This window comes from Molossus molossus, unplaced genomic scaffold, assembly GCF_014108415.1.
Source record: "Molossus molossus isolate mMolMol1 unplaced genomic scaffold, mMolMol1.p scaffold_m16_p_15, whole genome shotgun sequence".
NCBI lineage: Eukaryota > Metazoa > Chordata > Mammalia > Chiroptera > Molossidae > Molossus > Molossus molossus.
This window is the reverse complement of record NW_023425350.1, coordinates 20,733,783-20,751,093: the sequence shown is the minus strand read 5'-3', so window position 1 is coordinate 20,751,093 and position 17,311 is coordinate 20,733,783. Positions and strand designations below refer to the sequence as shown.

At 36.3% G+C, this 17,311-nt stretch overlaps 1 protein-coding gene across 4 annotated transcripts in view; it reads right to left on the bottom strand.

The window, feature by feature from the left end:
• BIRC6 (baculoviral IAP repeat containing 6) overlaps window positions 1–17,311 on the bottom strand; it is a 247,605-nt gene that overhangs the window by 46,601 nt on the left and 183,693 nt on the right. For all 4 annotated transcript variants that reach the window (XM_036262756.1, XM_036262757.1, XM_036262758.1 and 1 more), the window contains exons 60-65: window positions 16,004–16,177; window positions 13,535–13,731; window positions 11,280–11,580; window positions 7,594–7,811; window positions 4,263–4,427; window positions 2,116–2,284 (exon numbers count right to left, since the gene is read on the bottom strand). In XM_036262756.1, the coding sequence (XP_036118649.1) occupies window positions 2,116–2,284; window positions 4,263–4,427; window positions 7,594–7,811; window positions 11,280–11,580; window positions 13,535–13,731; window positions 16,004–16,177 (1,224 nt within the window). The remainder of the gene's footprint in view (window positions 1–2,115; window positions 2,285–4,262; window positions 4,428–7,593; window positions 7,812–11,279; window positions 11,581–13,534; window positions 13,732–16,003; window positions 16,178–17,311) is intronic.

Here is a 17,311-nt window from a genome sequence, read left to right as displayed (position 1 = left end):
AACTTGGTGAAGGAAACAGACATACAAGTCCAGAAGCACACAGAGTCCCAAACAAGTTGAACCCAAAGAGGTTCACACCACCCTGGCTGGTTTGGCTCAGCGGTTAGAGCATCAGCCTACAGTCCAGAAAGACCCGGGTTCGGTTCCCGCTAAGGGCATGTACCTCAGTTGCAGTTTGTCTACGGCCCTGATTGGTCGTGCAGGTGGCAGCCACTCGATGTGTCCCTTTCACATTGATGTTTCTCTCTCTCTCTCTCTTCCTCTCTCTCCCTCCCACTCTATCTGAACAAAAAAATGAAAAAATGTCCTCGGGCAAGAATTAAAAAAAAAAAAAGAGGTCCACACCAAGACACATCATCATCAAAATGTCAAAGATTAAAGACAAAGAGAGAGTCTTAAAAGCAATACGAGAAAAGCAGTCCATTACCTACAAAGGAACTCCCATAAGGCTGTCAGCTGATTTCTCAAAAGAAACTTTGCAGGCCAGAAAGGAGTGGCAAGAGATATTTAAGGTGATGAAAAACGATGACCTACAACCAAGATTACTCTATCCTACAAAAATATCATTTAGAATTGATGGCCATATAAAGAGTTTCCCAGACAAGAAAAAGCTAAAGGAGTTCATTACCACCAAACTAGTATTATATGAAATGTTGATGGGTCTTCTTGAAGAAGATAGAAAAAATATGAACAATAAAATGGCAACAAATACATATCTACCAACAATTGAATCTACAACCAAAATGAGCAAACAAAACAGAAACAGACTCATAGATACAGAGAACTTTTTGTTGGTTGCCAGATGGGAGAGGGGTTTGGTGAAAAAAGATGAAGGAATTAAGAAGTACAAATTGGTTGTTTGACTAATCTTAAAGGGAAGAAGGGAGGTGTGGCAGAAAGAGAGAAACCAAAGAACTTATATGCATAACCAATAGACACAGATAATAGTGTTGGGAAGGCATGAGGGGAGTGGGAGAAGGGGGTCAAGGGGGAAAAAAGGAGGGACATCTGTAATATATTGAACTATAAAGATAAGTTTAAAAAGAGAAAAAAAGCCCTGGCCGGTTTGGCTCAGCGGTTAGAGCGTCGGCCTGCGGTCCTGAGAGACCCGGGTTCGGTTCCCGCTAAGGGCACGTACCTCGGTTGCAGTTTGTCCCCGGCCCTGGTTGGTTGTGAGGGTGGCAGCCACGCGATGTGTTCCTTTCACATCGATGTTTCTCTCTCTCTCTCTGTTCCTCTCTCTCCCTCCCACTCTACCTGAACAAAAAAATGGGAAAATGTCCTCGGGTGAGGATAAAAAAAAAAAGAGAGAAAAAAAAAGTCCTGGCCAGTTTGGCTCAATGGTTGGAGTGTCGGCCTGCGGACCAGAGAGTCCTGGGTTCAGTTCCTGCTAGGTGCACGTACCAAAAAAAAAAAAAGAATAAGTTAAAAAGAAAAAAAAAATTACTGGAGGTAAAATATCCTAATAAATGTATAATTCACTTATTTCTTCCAGTTATCTACCTTGAAGCTATGGTTTCAAAGTTCTTTTTTATAATATTTGTAACAATTCTCTTAATTACAGAGTTAGGTTTTCTGAATTAAATTCTTTGAAGGAAAATTTTAAAAATTACAAACTTTGTTACATGTAGTTGGCCTAGAGTTATGTTCTATTACTGACTTCATATTAATCCAATGTTCTAAAATCAAGTAAGAACACTAAGAGTTCCTTGAGGTCTTTATTTTATTCTATGTTCTAGGACAGGTGACTATATACTATCAAATTAGCTCTCCACCCCAAACCCCACCCAAAATCTAAATATTTCCAGAGGAGGGGGTCAGGGTGAGGGATGAGATAAAGCAAAGAACTTATATGCACACATGCGTAACCAATGGACACAGACACTGATGTGGGAGTGGGGGAGGTTCTGGGGGAGGAGAAGAAACATCTGTAACAAAAATAAATTAATAAAAATTGCAAATAAATAAATCCATCAAATGCATTCCTACATATATTGGAGGAGAATAAGAAATATTTTAACTGAACCTTATTTTTAAAATTCATAATGACCACAAGAGAAAACAAAAGTATTCACCCACAAAGATATTTCAGAAGAATATTAAAATGTGATTTACCTGAATCATTTCTTAGATAAGATGACATGGCTGGGATGAGGCAGGACTGACTGAGAAGCTCTAGAAGTACAGAAGGAAGAGCATTGCTGTTCTGTCCTCTGCTCTCATGAGATGACTGAGCTTCTCCATTTATCGCACCACTCATAGGATTTATGTAACTTGCAAGAACCTAAAAAAAATTTGCTGGATTTAAACTTCATATACTTAAAAAGCAAATATTTTATGTTAGATAATTCAGTCTAAATACCACGAGTATATATTTTCAACTCAAATTCTTGCACACTATGCTTTAAAAATAAGACATTTTTTCTTTAGACATTCAAAAGAGAAGGATGTGTTTTGCATGACAAGGCACCACATAAAGTGGGGCATAAGCCCCCGGCAAGTTTGCCTCAGCAGTTAGAGCTTCAGCCCACAGACCAGAGATTCACAGGTTTGATTCTGGTCAAGGGCATGTCACTGGGTGCAGTTCAGGGTCATGTGGGAGGCAACCAGTAGATGTGTCTCTCTCTCTTTCTCCCATTCTATCTGAAGGTGAATGGAAAAATATCCTCAGGTGAGGATAAAAAAAAAAAAAAGTACAGAGTGGAGTATAAGTAGGTCTACAGTTGTTTGTATGGAAAATAATACAATAATTAAAAAATAATAATACAAGGATAAATTCTGCTTCATGTACAACTGTAAACCTACCTTTGTCCAATCCTGTATATGACTAGACATACAGAAGTAGTCCACCTAAGAACACAAACTTAAAGTTTTTATTTTATTTTTATCTTTTGTTGATTGTTTGAGAAAGAGAGAGGAAGGAAGAGATAGAAACATCGATGTGAGAGAGAAACATCCATCAGATGCCTCCTAGACGCCCCCTACTAGGTAGGGCACTCTTTTGTAAGAGTCCAAAACCCGGGCATGTGCCTTGACCAGCAATTGAACTGGGACCTCTCATGCCATTGGGGGACGCTCAATCCACTGAGCCAAACCATCCGGGCAAGAACACAAACTTAAAAACCTCAGTAGCAACTCTGATATTGTTTATTTTATTGAATAATCTCACTTTACAGTTTGAGGGTGATGCAATCTTAGAATTTTATACTAAAGTGATCCTTTCATTATAGAATTGCAGAAAACAAATGCTCAAAGACTTGACTGATTTTAATCTTTTTTTTTTATCCTCACCTGAGGACATTTTTGTGTTTATCTTCAGATAGAGCGGGAGGGGGAGAGGGAGAAAGAGAGAGAGAAAAACATGTCTCACATAGAGTGGCTGCCACCCACATGACCCCAACTGGGGTCAGGGACAAACCGCAACTGAGGTACGTGTCCTTAGCAGAAACTGAACCCAGGACTCTCTGGTCCACGGGCTAACGCTCTAACTGCTGAGCCAAACTGGCCAGGGTGATTTTAATAATTTTTAATTCATGCACTTCCCCATTCTCATTTCTGTGACATTAAAGACTTTTCCCACTAGTTCAACCGCCCTGATTCTAGAAGTCATAGAATAGTGTGAGAAACAAAGACATATAAAAATAGATAGATAAATAAATAATACTGTTTTTTTAAGAGTCCAGATTCAAAACTTTTGATGACAAGATTACTAGAAAAGGGTAGATTATCCAGTTATCACATAATTTCATTCTTGTCACTTTCCTTCCAATAAAGAAGCTAATTGAGAGTGAAGAAGCCAATTGAGAATGGAGAAATTTAGAGTAACAAGTAGAAAAAAGCAATTTTTGTCCAGTGATATCTTAAAAGAATCAAGAACAGGGAGCATAATGGGTTTTATAAAAGTAGCTGAAGCCCTGGCCAGTTTGGTTCAGCAGTTAGAGTATCAGCCTGCAGTCCAGAGAGATCGAGGTTCGGTTCCCGCTAAAGGCGCGTACCTCGGTTGCAATTTGTCCCCAGCCCTGGTGGGTCGTGCGGGTGGCAACCACTCGATGTGTCCCATTCACGTCGATGTTTCTCTCTCTCTCTTTCTCTCCCTCCCACTCTATCCACACAATAAAATGAAAAAATATGCTAAAAAAATAGGAAAAAAAAAAAAAAAGTAGCTGAAGATGAGCTGAATAGTCATCAATACTTAAAAATCAATACAAATACAAAAAATAATTTAATTTTTATCGTCAACAATATCAACTTTGCAAATATACCTGCAGAAGACAGGTAACATGTTCCTCTTCCAGCCTCTGTTTAGTTAAGGCTTGTTCCACATCCCATCCAGAAGCTGTAGATCCTGTCCCAAAGCCAGTCCCTTTGGCCCAATATAGCTGCTGTTCTTCTGATGATGTAGGGTTATGAGAGCTTGATACCTGAGGCTTATAACAAAACATTAAAAGTTATTACTGTTTGGTTTTATTGATCTTCAAAAATGGTTATCAGTAGGAATATAAATAGTTTAACTGTTACTAAAAACAGGAAATTCTTCAAGAAATGAAACAATCTGACCCAGCAATTCCATCCCTAGGTATATATCCAAAGATATAAAAACTGATATTCAAATACATGTACAAACTTGTTCATAGGAAGACTGTTCATAACAGCTGAAAAGTAGAAACAACCCAAACACCCATCAATGGATGAATGCACAAACAAATCATGATATATACATACAATGGAATATTATTCATCCATATGAAATACTGTTTATGCTACGAAGATGAACCTCAAAAGCATTATGCTAAGTCAAAGAAGACAGGTACAAAAGGTAAGATATTGTATAATTTCACTGATGTGAAATATCTGGAGTGAGTAAATACACAAAGACAATTACAAGTTGGTAGTTGCCAGGGGTTAGAAAAAGAAAAAACTGGGGAACAAATGTAAATATTTAAAAATAAGTAAATAAAATTAAAAATATTTATTAGAAAAAAAACAGGAGTAAAGCACCATAAGACCTAAAGAATCAATGATTCAAAATTAAATGGAGAAAAAAGGGATAGAAATAGAGATATGAGCCAGATCTTACAGAACAAAATCTTCTCTCTCCCATTTTTTTGGGGGAGGCAACCAAATTTTTGGAGGCTTTGAAAAAAAAAAAAAGATAGAATAAAGGCATACATCAGGAGAATTATATGATAGTGTCACATATTTTCAATCACAGTAAGCAAGATCACTTCTATTTCTATAGAAGGAGTAATTCTTAATTTCTTTCTTGTTCAGAACGAGATATGTAGAAAATTCTTAGGAATAGAGAACATTAAAAATAAGAATGATGTAAAGACAGAAAAAATGACTGAGTCCTATTAGTTTTTTAAAAAATAATCTCAAACTCTGTAAAGGCCAATTCTTTATTATTCTTTTTGTGAATTGTAAAATTAATTCTGTAACAAACTTTCTCTAAAGAATTTTCATTAAATTTAGCATACTAGTACCCTCAAAACAGTGGCAATTATTACTTTTAAAAATTAAAGGAAAAATATTATGTACAAACAATACTTCAGAAACTGATCTACAATATAGTCTTATAGATCTGTGACTAAGGAATTCTATCTTTCACATTTTACAAGATAAACTATTAAATGAGTCATAAAAATTTTATTACCATATTAACATTTATCAGTAGAATAATTAAAGTTAATGATAAAAACAGCTATTTACTTTTAAAATTTTTAAATGTAAAGTATAACATATATACAAAAAGAAAAAACAAATAGATCAAGTTTAATAGTTGCACTTACTTAACCATGCAGTTCAAGAATGAGATCACTGCCCTGACTGGTTTGGCTCACTGGTTAGAGCATAGGCCCGCGGACCAAAGAGCCACGGGTCCGATTCCAGTCAAGGGCATGTACCTCAGTTACGGTTTGTCCCCGGTTCTGGTTGGGGTTGTGCAGGAGGCAGTAAGTCGATATGTCTCTCTCACAGGGATGTTTCTCTCTCTCTCCCTTTCTCTCCTTCTCCCTCCCACTCTACCTGAAGATAAATGGAAAAATATCCTCAGATGAGGATTTAAAATACAATGAGATCACTGCATACAAAAAATTGCCCTCATTCCATCTCTTATTCATCACACCATGTTATGTGTAGTGGACTGTACCTGTTCTTTCATTACCAACTACACAGTAGACAATTAATTTATCCATTTTTACTACTTTTTACACTATTTATTTCATCCATTCTACTATCTTTACATTATTATAAATGATGATAGGACAATATTTGTGTTGTTGTTTTTAAAATATTGCACATTCTGATAGATGTGTAATTGTAGTGTATCAGAGATTTTCTGATAACCAATGAAAAGATCACCTTTTCAGTTAATTGGTTATTCAGATAGCCTCTCAAGTGCCCATTCTAGTCTTTCACCTATTTTTCCTATATGGGTTTCCTGCAGTTCTTGAAGTTCTCTAAGTATTCTGGTTGTAAGTTTTTGTTTATTTATATTTTATCAGATATACATAAACATAGTGTCCCATTCTGTGGTTTCCATTTACATTTCTTAGTGCATTTAATGAAAAAAAATTATAATAGTGTTTCTTTTTTAAAAATGTTATATTCGCCCTGGCTAGTTTGGCTCAGCGGTTAGAGCGAAGGTCCAAGGACCAAAGAGTTTCGGGTTCTATCCCTGGCCCCAGTAGGTCTTGTGGGAGGCAAACAATTGATGTGTCTCACTCATCTCTGTCTCTCTCCCTCTCTCTTTCTCCGCCCCCTCCCTCCCTTCCACTGTATCTTAAAAAAAAAAAAAAAAAAATCCACGGACAAATATCCTCAGGTGAGGATTAAAAAAATTCGTACTTTTAATGAACAAAGGTCTTACACATATTTTTTCAGATTTATTCATAGATATTTTCTATTTTTGCTGCTAGTCTAAAAAATATAATTTTATGTTGTTGCTAGAAGTTATGTTGTAACTACTTTTTATTTATTGCACTTGTATATTATATTCTCATTAAACTAACTTATGCCATTTACTAATTTGCCATTAACTATTTTGAATTTTTATATAAGCACAATAAAAACAACCTGAAATAATGAGGCTTATTTTTTCTTTCATTATTTTTTCTCTTGTTTTACCATACTGGCTAGAACCTATCACTTAATAGTATGATTCTCTAAAGTTCAAGAAAGGAAAAGAGGAGGAACTGCAGTATAAATTCAGCATACCCCAGTAACTGGAAAAGCTGATTAAGCTATTAAATCATTTTTGTTTTTCAAGTAGACAGGTTAAATTATGGTTTCTAAAAGAACCTAATAGAAAAGAAAACAATCAGTTCATAGTTTCTTCTCTTTTAAATATTCTTTGCTTGCCCTGGCCGGTTTGGCTCAGTGGTTGGAATGTCGGTCTGCGGACCAGAGAGTCCTGGGTTCGGTTTCCACTAGGGGCACTTAACAAAAAATAAATGAATAATAAATATTCTTTGCTTTAGGGGCAAAAAAGAACACATAAGTCTCTGAAATACTGATTACTTCAGAAAAAGCTATATTCTGCACGCTTTGAATTAAATTAGTTTTTCATAATCTACAAAATTAAACTGAACCTACCTCTGCTTGATTGAGGCTAGAGTTTGGAACTCGAGGAGCATGGTGGCTCAGAGCAGAGAGACAGACAAGAATGAGGTGTAGTGCTCCAATTTCCAATGCCATCCGCCTCAGAAGCACACCATCGTCAGTTGTCAAAGGTGTAGTACTGAACAAGCTACGAAGGACATGGAAGGGAAGGGTTGGAAGCACATTGGCTGATGGAGACTGTAGAATATGACCTAGATTAAAAAGAGAACTCAAAATTAAAAATATTTAAAAACAAAATAAGAAACAATATACAGGATCACAAAACAATGACTATGTCATAGAAAATTGTATCATTATATTTATTAGACAACAACCCAAATTACCACAAATATAATAGAGAGTAACTTAAGTTTTAGTAATAAATAATGTTTGGAAAAGCTCTGTAAGACACCACATATATAAACTCCAAAAGAAAGTTGAAATATATTCATGATAATTAACAGCTAGATTGTGTTAAATTTATTAAAAACTAGAATTCAAACTAAACCTAACAATTAAAAATGAAACATTAAAAGTTTCTGACAACAATATGAAAGTAATTGACTGCCTTGGGAATAGTTTCAACCATGAACAAGTAATAAAAGTGAAGTTATTTTGTTTTGTTTGCAATATAGTTTTCTAATATGTTTTAGCCAGGAGCGTTAAACGCAAAAACACACAAACAAAAAATCACTGACATGAATTTGTGGATGAGACAATCACTGCAGAAAGAGATGTCAGAATTATGCTTTTTAATAAACAATCATTGCATATTCACTAAAAATAGTATAAAATGGCATAAAGGTAATTCTTTTTCCTTTTCTGTTTAGGGTTACATGTACTTTCTGAGAGTTCTAAAAAACAATGGTTCTTACCCTTCATTTTCTACTTAAATTTATAAAAAATCAGATCAAGTAACTGAAAATTCCTGAACTAATAAACATATACAATTTATATATGAAACCAAACAAGAACTATTTAGTATGTAGAAACTGTAATTATTACAAAAACATTTTTTTAAAAATCCTCACCCGAGGGCATTTTTCCATTTTTTTGTTCAGATAGAGTGGGAGGGAGAGAGAGAGAAACATCGATGTGAAAGGGACACACGGAGTGCCTGCCACCCACACAACCCAACCAGGGCTGGGAACAAACTGCAACTGAGGTACATGCCCTTAGCGGGAATCAAACCTGGGTCTCTCCAGACCACAGGCCAACGCTCTAACTGTTGAGCAACACCGGCTAGGGCTACAAAAACATTTGAAATAAAGTCAAAATTTTTGAAGAATTCCATTAGTATGAAAATACAGAATGAAAAGTATATACTTTGAATATGCAATAGCTTCAGAGTTATAGTATCCCACAAGTAAATTCACAGTGTTATTAAATTATACTTTGTAGTACAGAGTCCAACAGTATATTCTTTGTAAATGGCATGTGAAAGCTATCACCTCTAATCAAAACCATGTGACTTTAAAATAACAAAAACAGCAATTTTCAAATGTAATAGTCATTAATCAAAGAATTAGAGGCAAACCAAATGAAAATCTACTTGGTAGGCTACCCTTACTGGGATTTTTCTTTGGTTCCTTCTATTAAGTAAAATTACCAGCCCACTGAAAACAATCACCATAGTTTTCTATTATTATCTTGTATTATTATATTATAAAATACATTATTATATATTGTTATTTTCCTCACTTTGTTCTCTTTAATCTAAATATTGCTACAAAATTCACTTTTAAAAAAATCCTCACCTGAGGATATTTTTCCATTTATTTTCAGGCAGAGTAAAAGCAAGAGATAGAGAAAGAGAGAAACACTGATGTGAGAGAGACACATCAATTGGTTGCAGGACCCTGACCAGGGACAGGGACTGCAACCAAGATACATGCCCTTGACTGGAATTAAACCTGCAATTCTTTAGTCCACAGGCTGACGCTCTAACTGCTGAACTAAACCGGCCAGGACCTTTTAACTTTTTTTTTTTAATCCTCACCTGAGGACATTTTTCCATTTTTTGCTCAGATTGAGTGGGAGGGAGAGAGAGAGAGAGAGAGAGAGAGAGAGAGAGAGAGAGAGAGAGAGAGAGAACCATCAACGTGAAAGGGACACATCGAGTGGCTGCCACCCATACAACCAACCAGGGCCGGGGACAAACTGCAACCGAGGCACGCGCCCTGAGCGGGAACCAAACCCAGGTCTCTCCGAATTGCCAGCCAACGCTCTAACCACTGAGCCAAACTGGCCAAGGGAAAAAAAAAATTTTTTTTTAATCCTCACTTGAGGATATTTTTACATTTATCTACAGACGGGGGTGGGGGGGGGGGGGGGGGTGGACAGACACACAGACATTGACGTGAAAGAGACACATCAATTGGTTGCCACCTGCATGTGCCCTTGGCCGGAATCTAACCTAGGACTCTTGTCTACAGGCCAACGCTCTAACCGCTGTGCCAAACCAGCCAGGGCCCAAATTTGCTTTTTTAAAAAAATTATCATATCACTACCTTGTTTAATATGTTTTAACAAATCTTCATACCTTTTCAAAATAAAATCTGAAGTTCTCTATAATCCTTTCCATAATCTGTTACCAATATCAGCTTTTAAAATGAGCTCTGAGTGCTTTTTTTTATCCTTAACCGAGGACATTTTTTCATTTTTTGTTCACATAGAGTGGGAGGGAGAGAGAGGAAGACAGAGAGAGAGGGAGAAACATCGACGTGAAAGGGACACATCGAGTGGCTGCCACCCACACGACCCAACCAGGGCCATGGACAAACTGTAACCAAGATATATGCCCTTAGCGGGAACTGAACCCGGGTCTCTCTGGACCACAGGCCGATGCTCTAACCACTGACCCAAACCGGCCAGGGCTCTGAGTGATTTTTATGCAAATTTTCATTAGCTAACTTATCATTTCTCATATATCCTGAGCATACAAATACCACTCAAATAATTCTTTCTTTCTAAAATAACTCATCTCAATCGACTTTATCCTTCATGACCCCACTAAAAATTGCTATGCCACTTTATTCATATCATTGGGTAGTAAGGAAATCATCTCACACCTGAGTACCTCCACAATGCAGTACCTCTCTCAAGGCATGTTGTTTTTGTTTGTTTTTTTACAATTTTTTTTAGAGAGAGAGGAGGGAGAGAGAGAAACACTGATGTGAGAGTGAAACATCAATCTGCTGCCTCCTGCATGCCCACTATTGGGGATCGAGCCAGGAACCCTGGCATGTGCCCCGATTGGGTATCAAACCGGCAACCTTTCAGTGCACAAGCTGATGCCCAACCAACTGAGCCACACTCAGTTGGGCTTTTATAACTAGTCAAGTCTGCATGTTTATATACATTCTTCACTGCTATTACTGAAGGACACTAGCTACTTGAATGTTGGGTTTAAATACTGCTTCCTCTTTTTATCCCTTCAATGATGCCCAGAGTTTTGTAACCACTCAGTAAATATCTTTTGAATAAGTAAATAAATAAATAAAAACTAAGGTTTTTAAAAAAAGATTTATTATGTCTACTACTGGAAGTAGTTGCCAACTTAGTTTATTTGAAATAACTAAATGTTTGAAAAAAATAAATGATGACTAACAGGTAATGATTTGAACATCTTTTACACAACCCACCTATGTAAAATTTCATTAATAATACTAAACACTTACTTCCTTCTCCATCATCTGTCACTCCCAACACCAATCGAAGAAGGCACTGGGCATGTTTTCTCTCTTTCAGTAGCACTTCAGCATAACCCGGAAGACGAAGAAATAATCCAAAAGCAGCCAAAGAATGGGCCGGTATAGGAGACATGGTCTGTACTGCTGACTTGATAGGTGGAGGTTCAGCCGCAATAGTTTCTGGTGCTTCATAAACTAATTCCCCTGACTGTTCAATGGTCACCCATTCAAACTGATCACTATCCTTTGGCTTTTCCTGAGTGGTAGATGTTAAAACTGGGGCACTCACCTAAAGGAAAAGAAAAAAAAATTTTTTGTTTGACTATTTGCATGTTTCAACACCAGGTTTGAATTAATCACTTGATTTCAAATTATCTCTTTAAAATACAGAAATATAAATGGAAGGACTTTTTCTAAAAATATAGAAAGCTTTCAAACATAGATGAGTTAGATGATATAAATATCTCTAATTTAAAGTTTTTATTTTATCCTTTGTAATTGGTTAAGTAGACAGATTCTTTGATACTATATAAACATCTTGTTTCTCACCAAACTTTGACCCATTACAAGTAGCTTTTTTATAATTCTTGCCTAAAACAATAATTATTAGGGTGGTTGCCAAACGATGACTTTCTATCATTCTTTCTACATTTATTAGTTAACAAGGAACTATAAACATTCCTTTCTTCCCCATCTATTTATTTAGTCATTTATTTATTTGTACCAGTATGGAGTCTAATGTTATTCCATAGGTTATAATACTCTATTATTTTATTTGATGCCCAAGTAGAATCAGTCTTGGTCCAGTGGGACCCTCTTAAAGCAGGCGTCTATATCTGTATCTAGGCTGATCTTTATATTTCGTACCCCAATCCTAGAATCTTTCTAAGGAGCCCAGGATCTGAGAATGTGACCTTAATCAGAAATAGAATCTTTTCAGATGTAATCAAGTTAAAATGAGGTCATTCTGGATTAGGGTAGAGCCTAAATCCAATGACAGGTGTCCTGATAAGGAGAACAAGATACACTCATGGCCATGTGAAAACAGAGACAGAAATTCAAGTAATGCAGTTACGAATGCCAAAGATGCCATTAACTGCCAACAACCACGAGAAGCTAAGAAGAGGCAAGAAAGAAACCTCCCCAAGAGCCATCATAGAGAGCATGGCTCTGTTAACACTTGATTTAAGACTTTCAGCTTCTTAAACCATAAGGGAAAAATGTCTGGCCCTGGTCAGTTTGGCTCAGCAGTTGAGTGTCGGCCTGCAGAACAGAGAGTCCTGGGTTTGGTTCCCGCTAGGGGCACATACCAAAAAAAAAAAAAAAAAAAAAGAGAGAGAGAGAAAATGTCTGTATTATAAACCACGCAGTTTGTGGTAATTTGTTACAGCAGCCCTAGGAAACTGATGCAGGCATATATAATACACTAAATACAAGACACTGGAGAGAATCATTTCCCCACCTTAGTCAACAAACAAAGAGCTTTATATTTATATCTCAATGCACCACATTCCCCTTCATTAATACAAGAATGACAGTAATATTAATGAACAGGTGAAGAGGTTAAAGTAATGTCTTATAAACCACCTAAAACAGACATGGCATCTATAAAAAGAAAAAAAAAATAAACAAAATGACAATGTATTTGGACAGAAGTTTATACTATTCTACTCTCCCATTTGCAGTAATATCCATAAATTAACATTATACCTAAAGCAGCTTAGAAACAACAATGTTACAAATGTGACAACCACGGCCTAAGGTCCAGAGAGACCTGGGTTCACTTCCTGCTAGGGGCACGTACCTCGGATGCAGTTTGTCCCTGGCCCTGGTTGGGTCGAGCGGGTGGCTACACTTCGATGTGTCCCTTTCACGTCGATGTTTCTCTCTCTCTCTCTCTCTCTCTCTCTCCCTCCCACTCTATCTGACCAAAATAAAAAAAATGTCTTCAAATGAGGATAAGAAAAATAAAAATAAAAATGAATGAGATAACTATAACATCAAGGTAAATGCTACACTGTCATGAGTTAGGCAAATATGTTGCCTTCAACGTTTCTTCAGTACCAACTAATTCACACATAAATTTATACAATGCTCAAAAACTAAGTGAAAGGGTACTTCTAAAAGTTAATATAAGTTAAAAAATAAAATATTTCTCAATAAAGCAGAGAAAAAACTTTAAAATGAAAAGAACAAAGAGTTTTGCCATGAAATGATATATTCAATTAGGAATCTTATCTTACCTGTTGAATTACTTCTGGATACAGCATGGGTAGTCTTTCTGCAATAAGAGCTAATCCACCCATTCCTGCAAAAACTTGTAATGGTGACTGAATGGGACAGGTTTCAAGTAAAGATTCATCCAATATCCCATCCATGCATTCATCACTTGGAGTGAGAGCTTCATCCTCTGGACAGCTACCAAGTAAATCTCCATGATCTAGAATGAAATATAAAAAATAGGTAAGAAGGAACCTGTTTTTTAATATTCTTCCATTTAAAATGTAGATGTTGTCATCTAATTTTTTAAAAAAGAGCATAGCCTAGCTGGTGTGGCTCAGTGGACTGGGCATCATCCCATGGACTGAGAGGTCCCAGTTCGATTCCCAGTCAGGGTATATGCCTGGGGTTACAGGCTCGATCTTCTGTAGGGGGAGTGCATGAGGCAGCGGATCGATGTATCCCTCTCACTTCGATGTTTCTATCTCTCTCCCTCTCTCTCTAAAAAAATCAATAAAAACATATTTAAAAAAAAGCATAAATATCTTAAGTTATTCAGATATAGCTATATATATGTATTTTTAATCCTCACCCAAGAATATTTTTTCCATTGATTTTTTTTAGATAGAGTAGCAGAGAGGGAGGGAGAGAGACACATCAATGTGAGAGAGACACATTAATTGGTTGCCTCCCACATTACCCTGACTGGGGCCAGGGATCAAACCTGCAACTGAAGTACATGCCCTTGATGGATAATCAAACCCATGACTCTGGTCTGCAAGCCAGCCAGAACTAACCATTAAGCCAAACTGGCCAGGCCCAGATATAGCTATGTTAAGGCTGGATGCTACAAAAATGTTTAAATGACTCCTGAAGTTGCCTCCTATAGTCTTGCTACCAAAAGTATTGTCCGGAGACCAGTATCATTGGCATTGTATAAAAGCTTCTGAAATGTAAAATCTCAGATCCCACCCTAGATCTGCTGAATAAAAATCTGCATTTTTAATGCTCTGTAGGTAATTTATAATCATATTGAAGTTTGATAAGCAATGTCCTTTAGGGCATAGTTGTTAATTACATTCTATGTGAAAATAGTAAGTCTTTAGAGACTCACAGCAAATAGTAATATATGTGTATCTTGGGCTCTAAAACATCCAATTAGGAAAAACTAAGTAATGACAAAGACTTCTTACTAAAAATTAAAAATTATAACATATTGATTTAGCTTTCAATCACTCAAAAAAGAAAACCAAAAGGTTAGTATGTTCATAATAACCAGATCATATAAACTTTAAAAAGGAAAAATAATCATGGGCAAAAGAAATGTACCAAAATTTAGTAAAGAATACATATGACTAATAATAATTAAATGTTGAACTTTAATGATGAAAAACACTGAGTTAAAATAAGATACCATGAAAATCATTGCTCAAATAGCACTGATAGTAGTAAAAAACTGTAATCAGAATTTTTCAACAATTGGGGAACAAATTAATTTTGTTCCATCCATATAAAACAAATAGGCAATAAAAAATGCATTTAGAGCCCTGGCCAGTTTGGGTCAGCAGTTAGAGCATCAGCCCATGAACCAGAGAGTCCTGGGTTCGGTTCCCGCTAAAGGCACGTACCTCGGTTGCAGTTTGTCCCCTGCCCCAGTTGGGGTCATGTGGGTGGCAGCCACTTGATGTGTCTCTCTCACATTGATGTTTCTCTCTCTCTTCCACCCTCTCTCCCTCCCACTCTATCTGAAGATAAATGCAAAAATGTCCTCGGGTGAGGATAAAAATAAAAATAAAAAATAAAAATGCATTAAGAAATATGTAATGGAAAATAAGGGGAAAAAAGTAAGAAAATGTATGATCTCACTTCTCTTTGAGGAGAAAAAAATGTTTATGATCATAAAATACCACTTTACCTAAATTATCGGTAAATTGAAAATCCTAAATTGAGATTTTCACTTTGATTATAAAATGATAATTCACATGGTTCATGCAGAAATAATGTTAAAATTAAAGCACATGTACTTATAAAATAAGTGGTGCTATAAGAGGTATTAACATTTATTTCCAATAGAAATAATGAAAATTTTTTATATTTACAAATAACTCAGTCATAACAAAAAATATCTTCATGTTAAGTTGACATAAGAAAAAAAAAAAATCAAAGGTAAATTAAGTCATCAGCTATAGAAATCCCAGCCTCCTCAGAATACAGACTGTACTTTTTTTTTTGATCCTGACCTGCGGACTTTTTTTTTAAGACTGTAATTTTTTTTCCTTTACTGATTTTATAGAGAGAGGAAGGGAGATGGTAAAAGAGATAGAAATATCGATTGGCCACCTCCTACATGCCACCCACTGGGGACTTGGCCCACAACCTGGGCATGTGCCCCAACCGGGAATCAAACCTCTTGGTGCATGAGTCAACGCTCAACCACTGAGCCACACCAGCCAGGCCAGACTGTACTTTTTAAAGAAACATCATACACATACCTTTCTCAGGGTGTAGTCTTTTAAAAGAATCCGTTTTTGACAGACTTGGGTCTGTGATAACTCTTGATCCCAATTTAACCGTCAGATCTATCGAGCGGTAACCTTGAGGAAGTTTTCGGTCATATAGGAGAGTTAAAAGTTGAGCAAGTGTCATTTCAGCAGGCAATGGCTGGCCTAAAAATGACAGAACTAAGTTAAACCTAGAATCCAAGTGGAAGACATTTACTTGATTCAATTTACTCAATTACTTAATGCTTTTACAAAATTGGAGGTAGCAATTAGATTCTGACACTAAATTCAAAACAATTTAAAATCAGCCCATGGAAAGTTTACAAAAATTAAAATCTATTTCTGACACATGTGAACAATAAATAATGTCTGTAGAGAGTGTTAACTAGTAGCTAACCAATCCCACCAAGATCTGAGCCACAGCAAATAGAAACAAAAAACAAAACAAGACGCTCCTTTACATCTGTGGTTGGCAAATCATTTTCTTAAAAGGCCAAAAAATAAATAGAGTATATTTCACTCTATGGAGTCCATAGGGTTTCTGTTGCAACAATTAACTCTACCATTGTAGTATGAAAACAGCTATGGAAAACACATGAATAAATGGGGTTAGATGTATTTTGATTAAAAATTTTTTTTATAAAAATAAGTATCACCCTGGCCAGTTTGGCTCAGCTGTTAGAGTGTTGGCCCACGGACCAGAGAGTCCCGGGTTCGGTTCCCGCTAAGGGCATGTACTTAGGTTGCAGTTTGTCCCCAGCCCCAGTTGGGGTCGGGTGGGTGGCAACCACTTGATGTTTCTCATGTCTATGTTTCCCTCTCTTCCTCTCTCTCTCCCTCCGGCTCTAACTAAAGATAAATGCAAAAATGTCCTCGGGTGAAGATAAAGAGTATCTAGTTCACTAGCTATAGTTTGCATCACCTCTGCTATAAAAAAAAAACAAGTAAAACTAAGAAGAAAAACCTATTCAAAGTTAGCTGGTAATTTGATTGTAACAGATACGGTACAAAAATGGAGATAAAATGGGTATCACTGTGACAAAGAAATATGTTTTAACTGGAGGAAAAATATTGCTTAACTATCAGGGATATACCTAAGAGTTTTACTAGTACAACTAGCTATTTAAAATTTGCCATACAACACTCTCTACATAACTTGTGACCTCTCTAAAAGATTAATTTTACTGATTATATTATGGCACACTGACAGCAAAATTTAGGTAGCTAATACAGCATAAATTTACAACACTATAGTGTTAAAAAGGATATGTTCTCACTTCTATTGGAACTGCATAGACA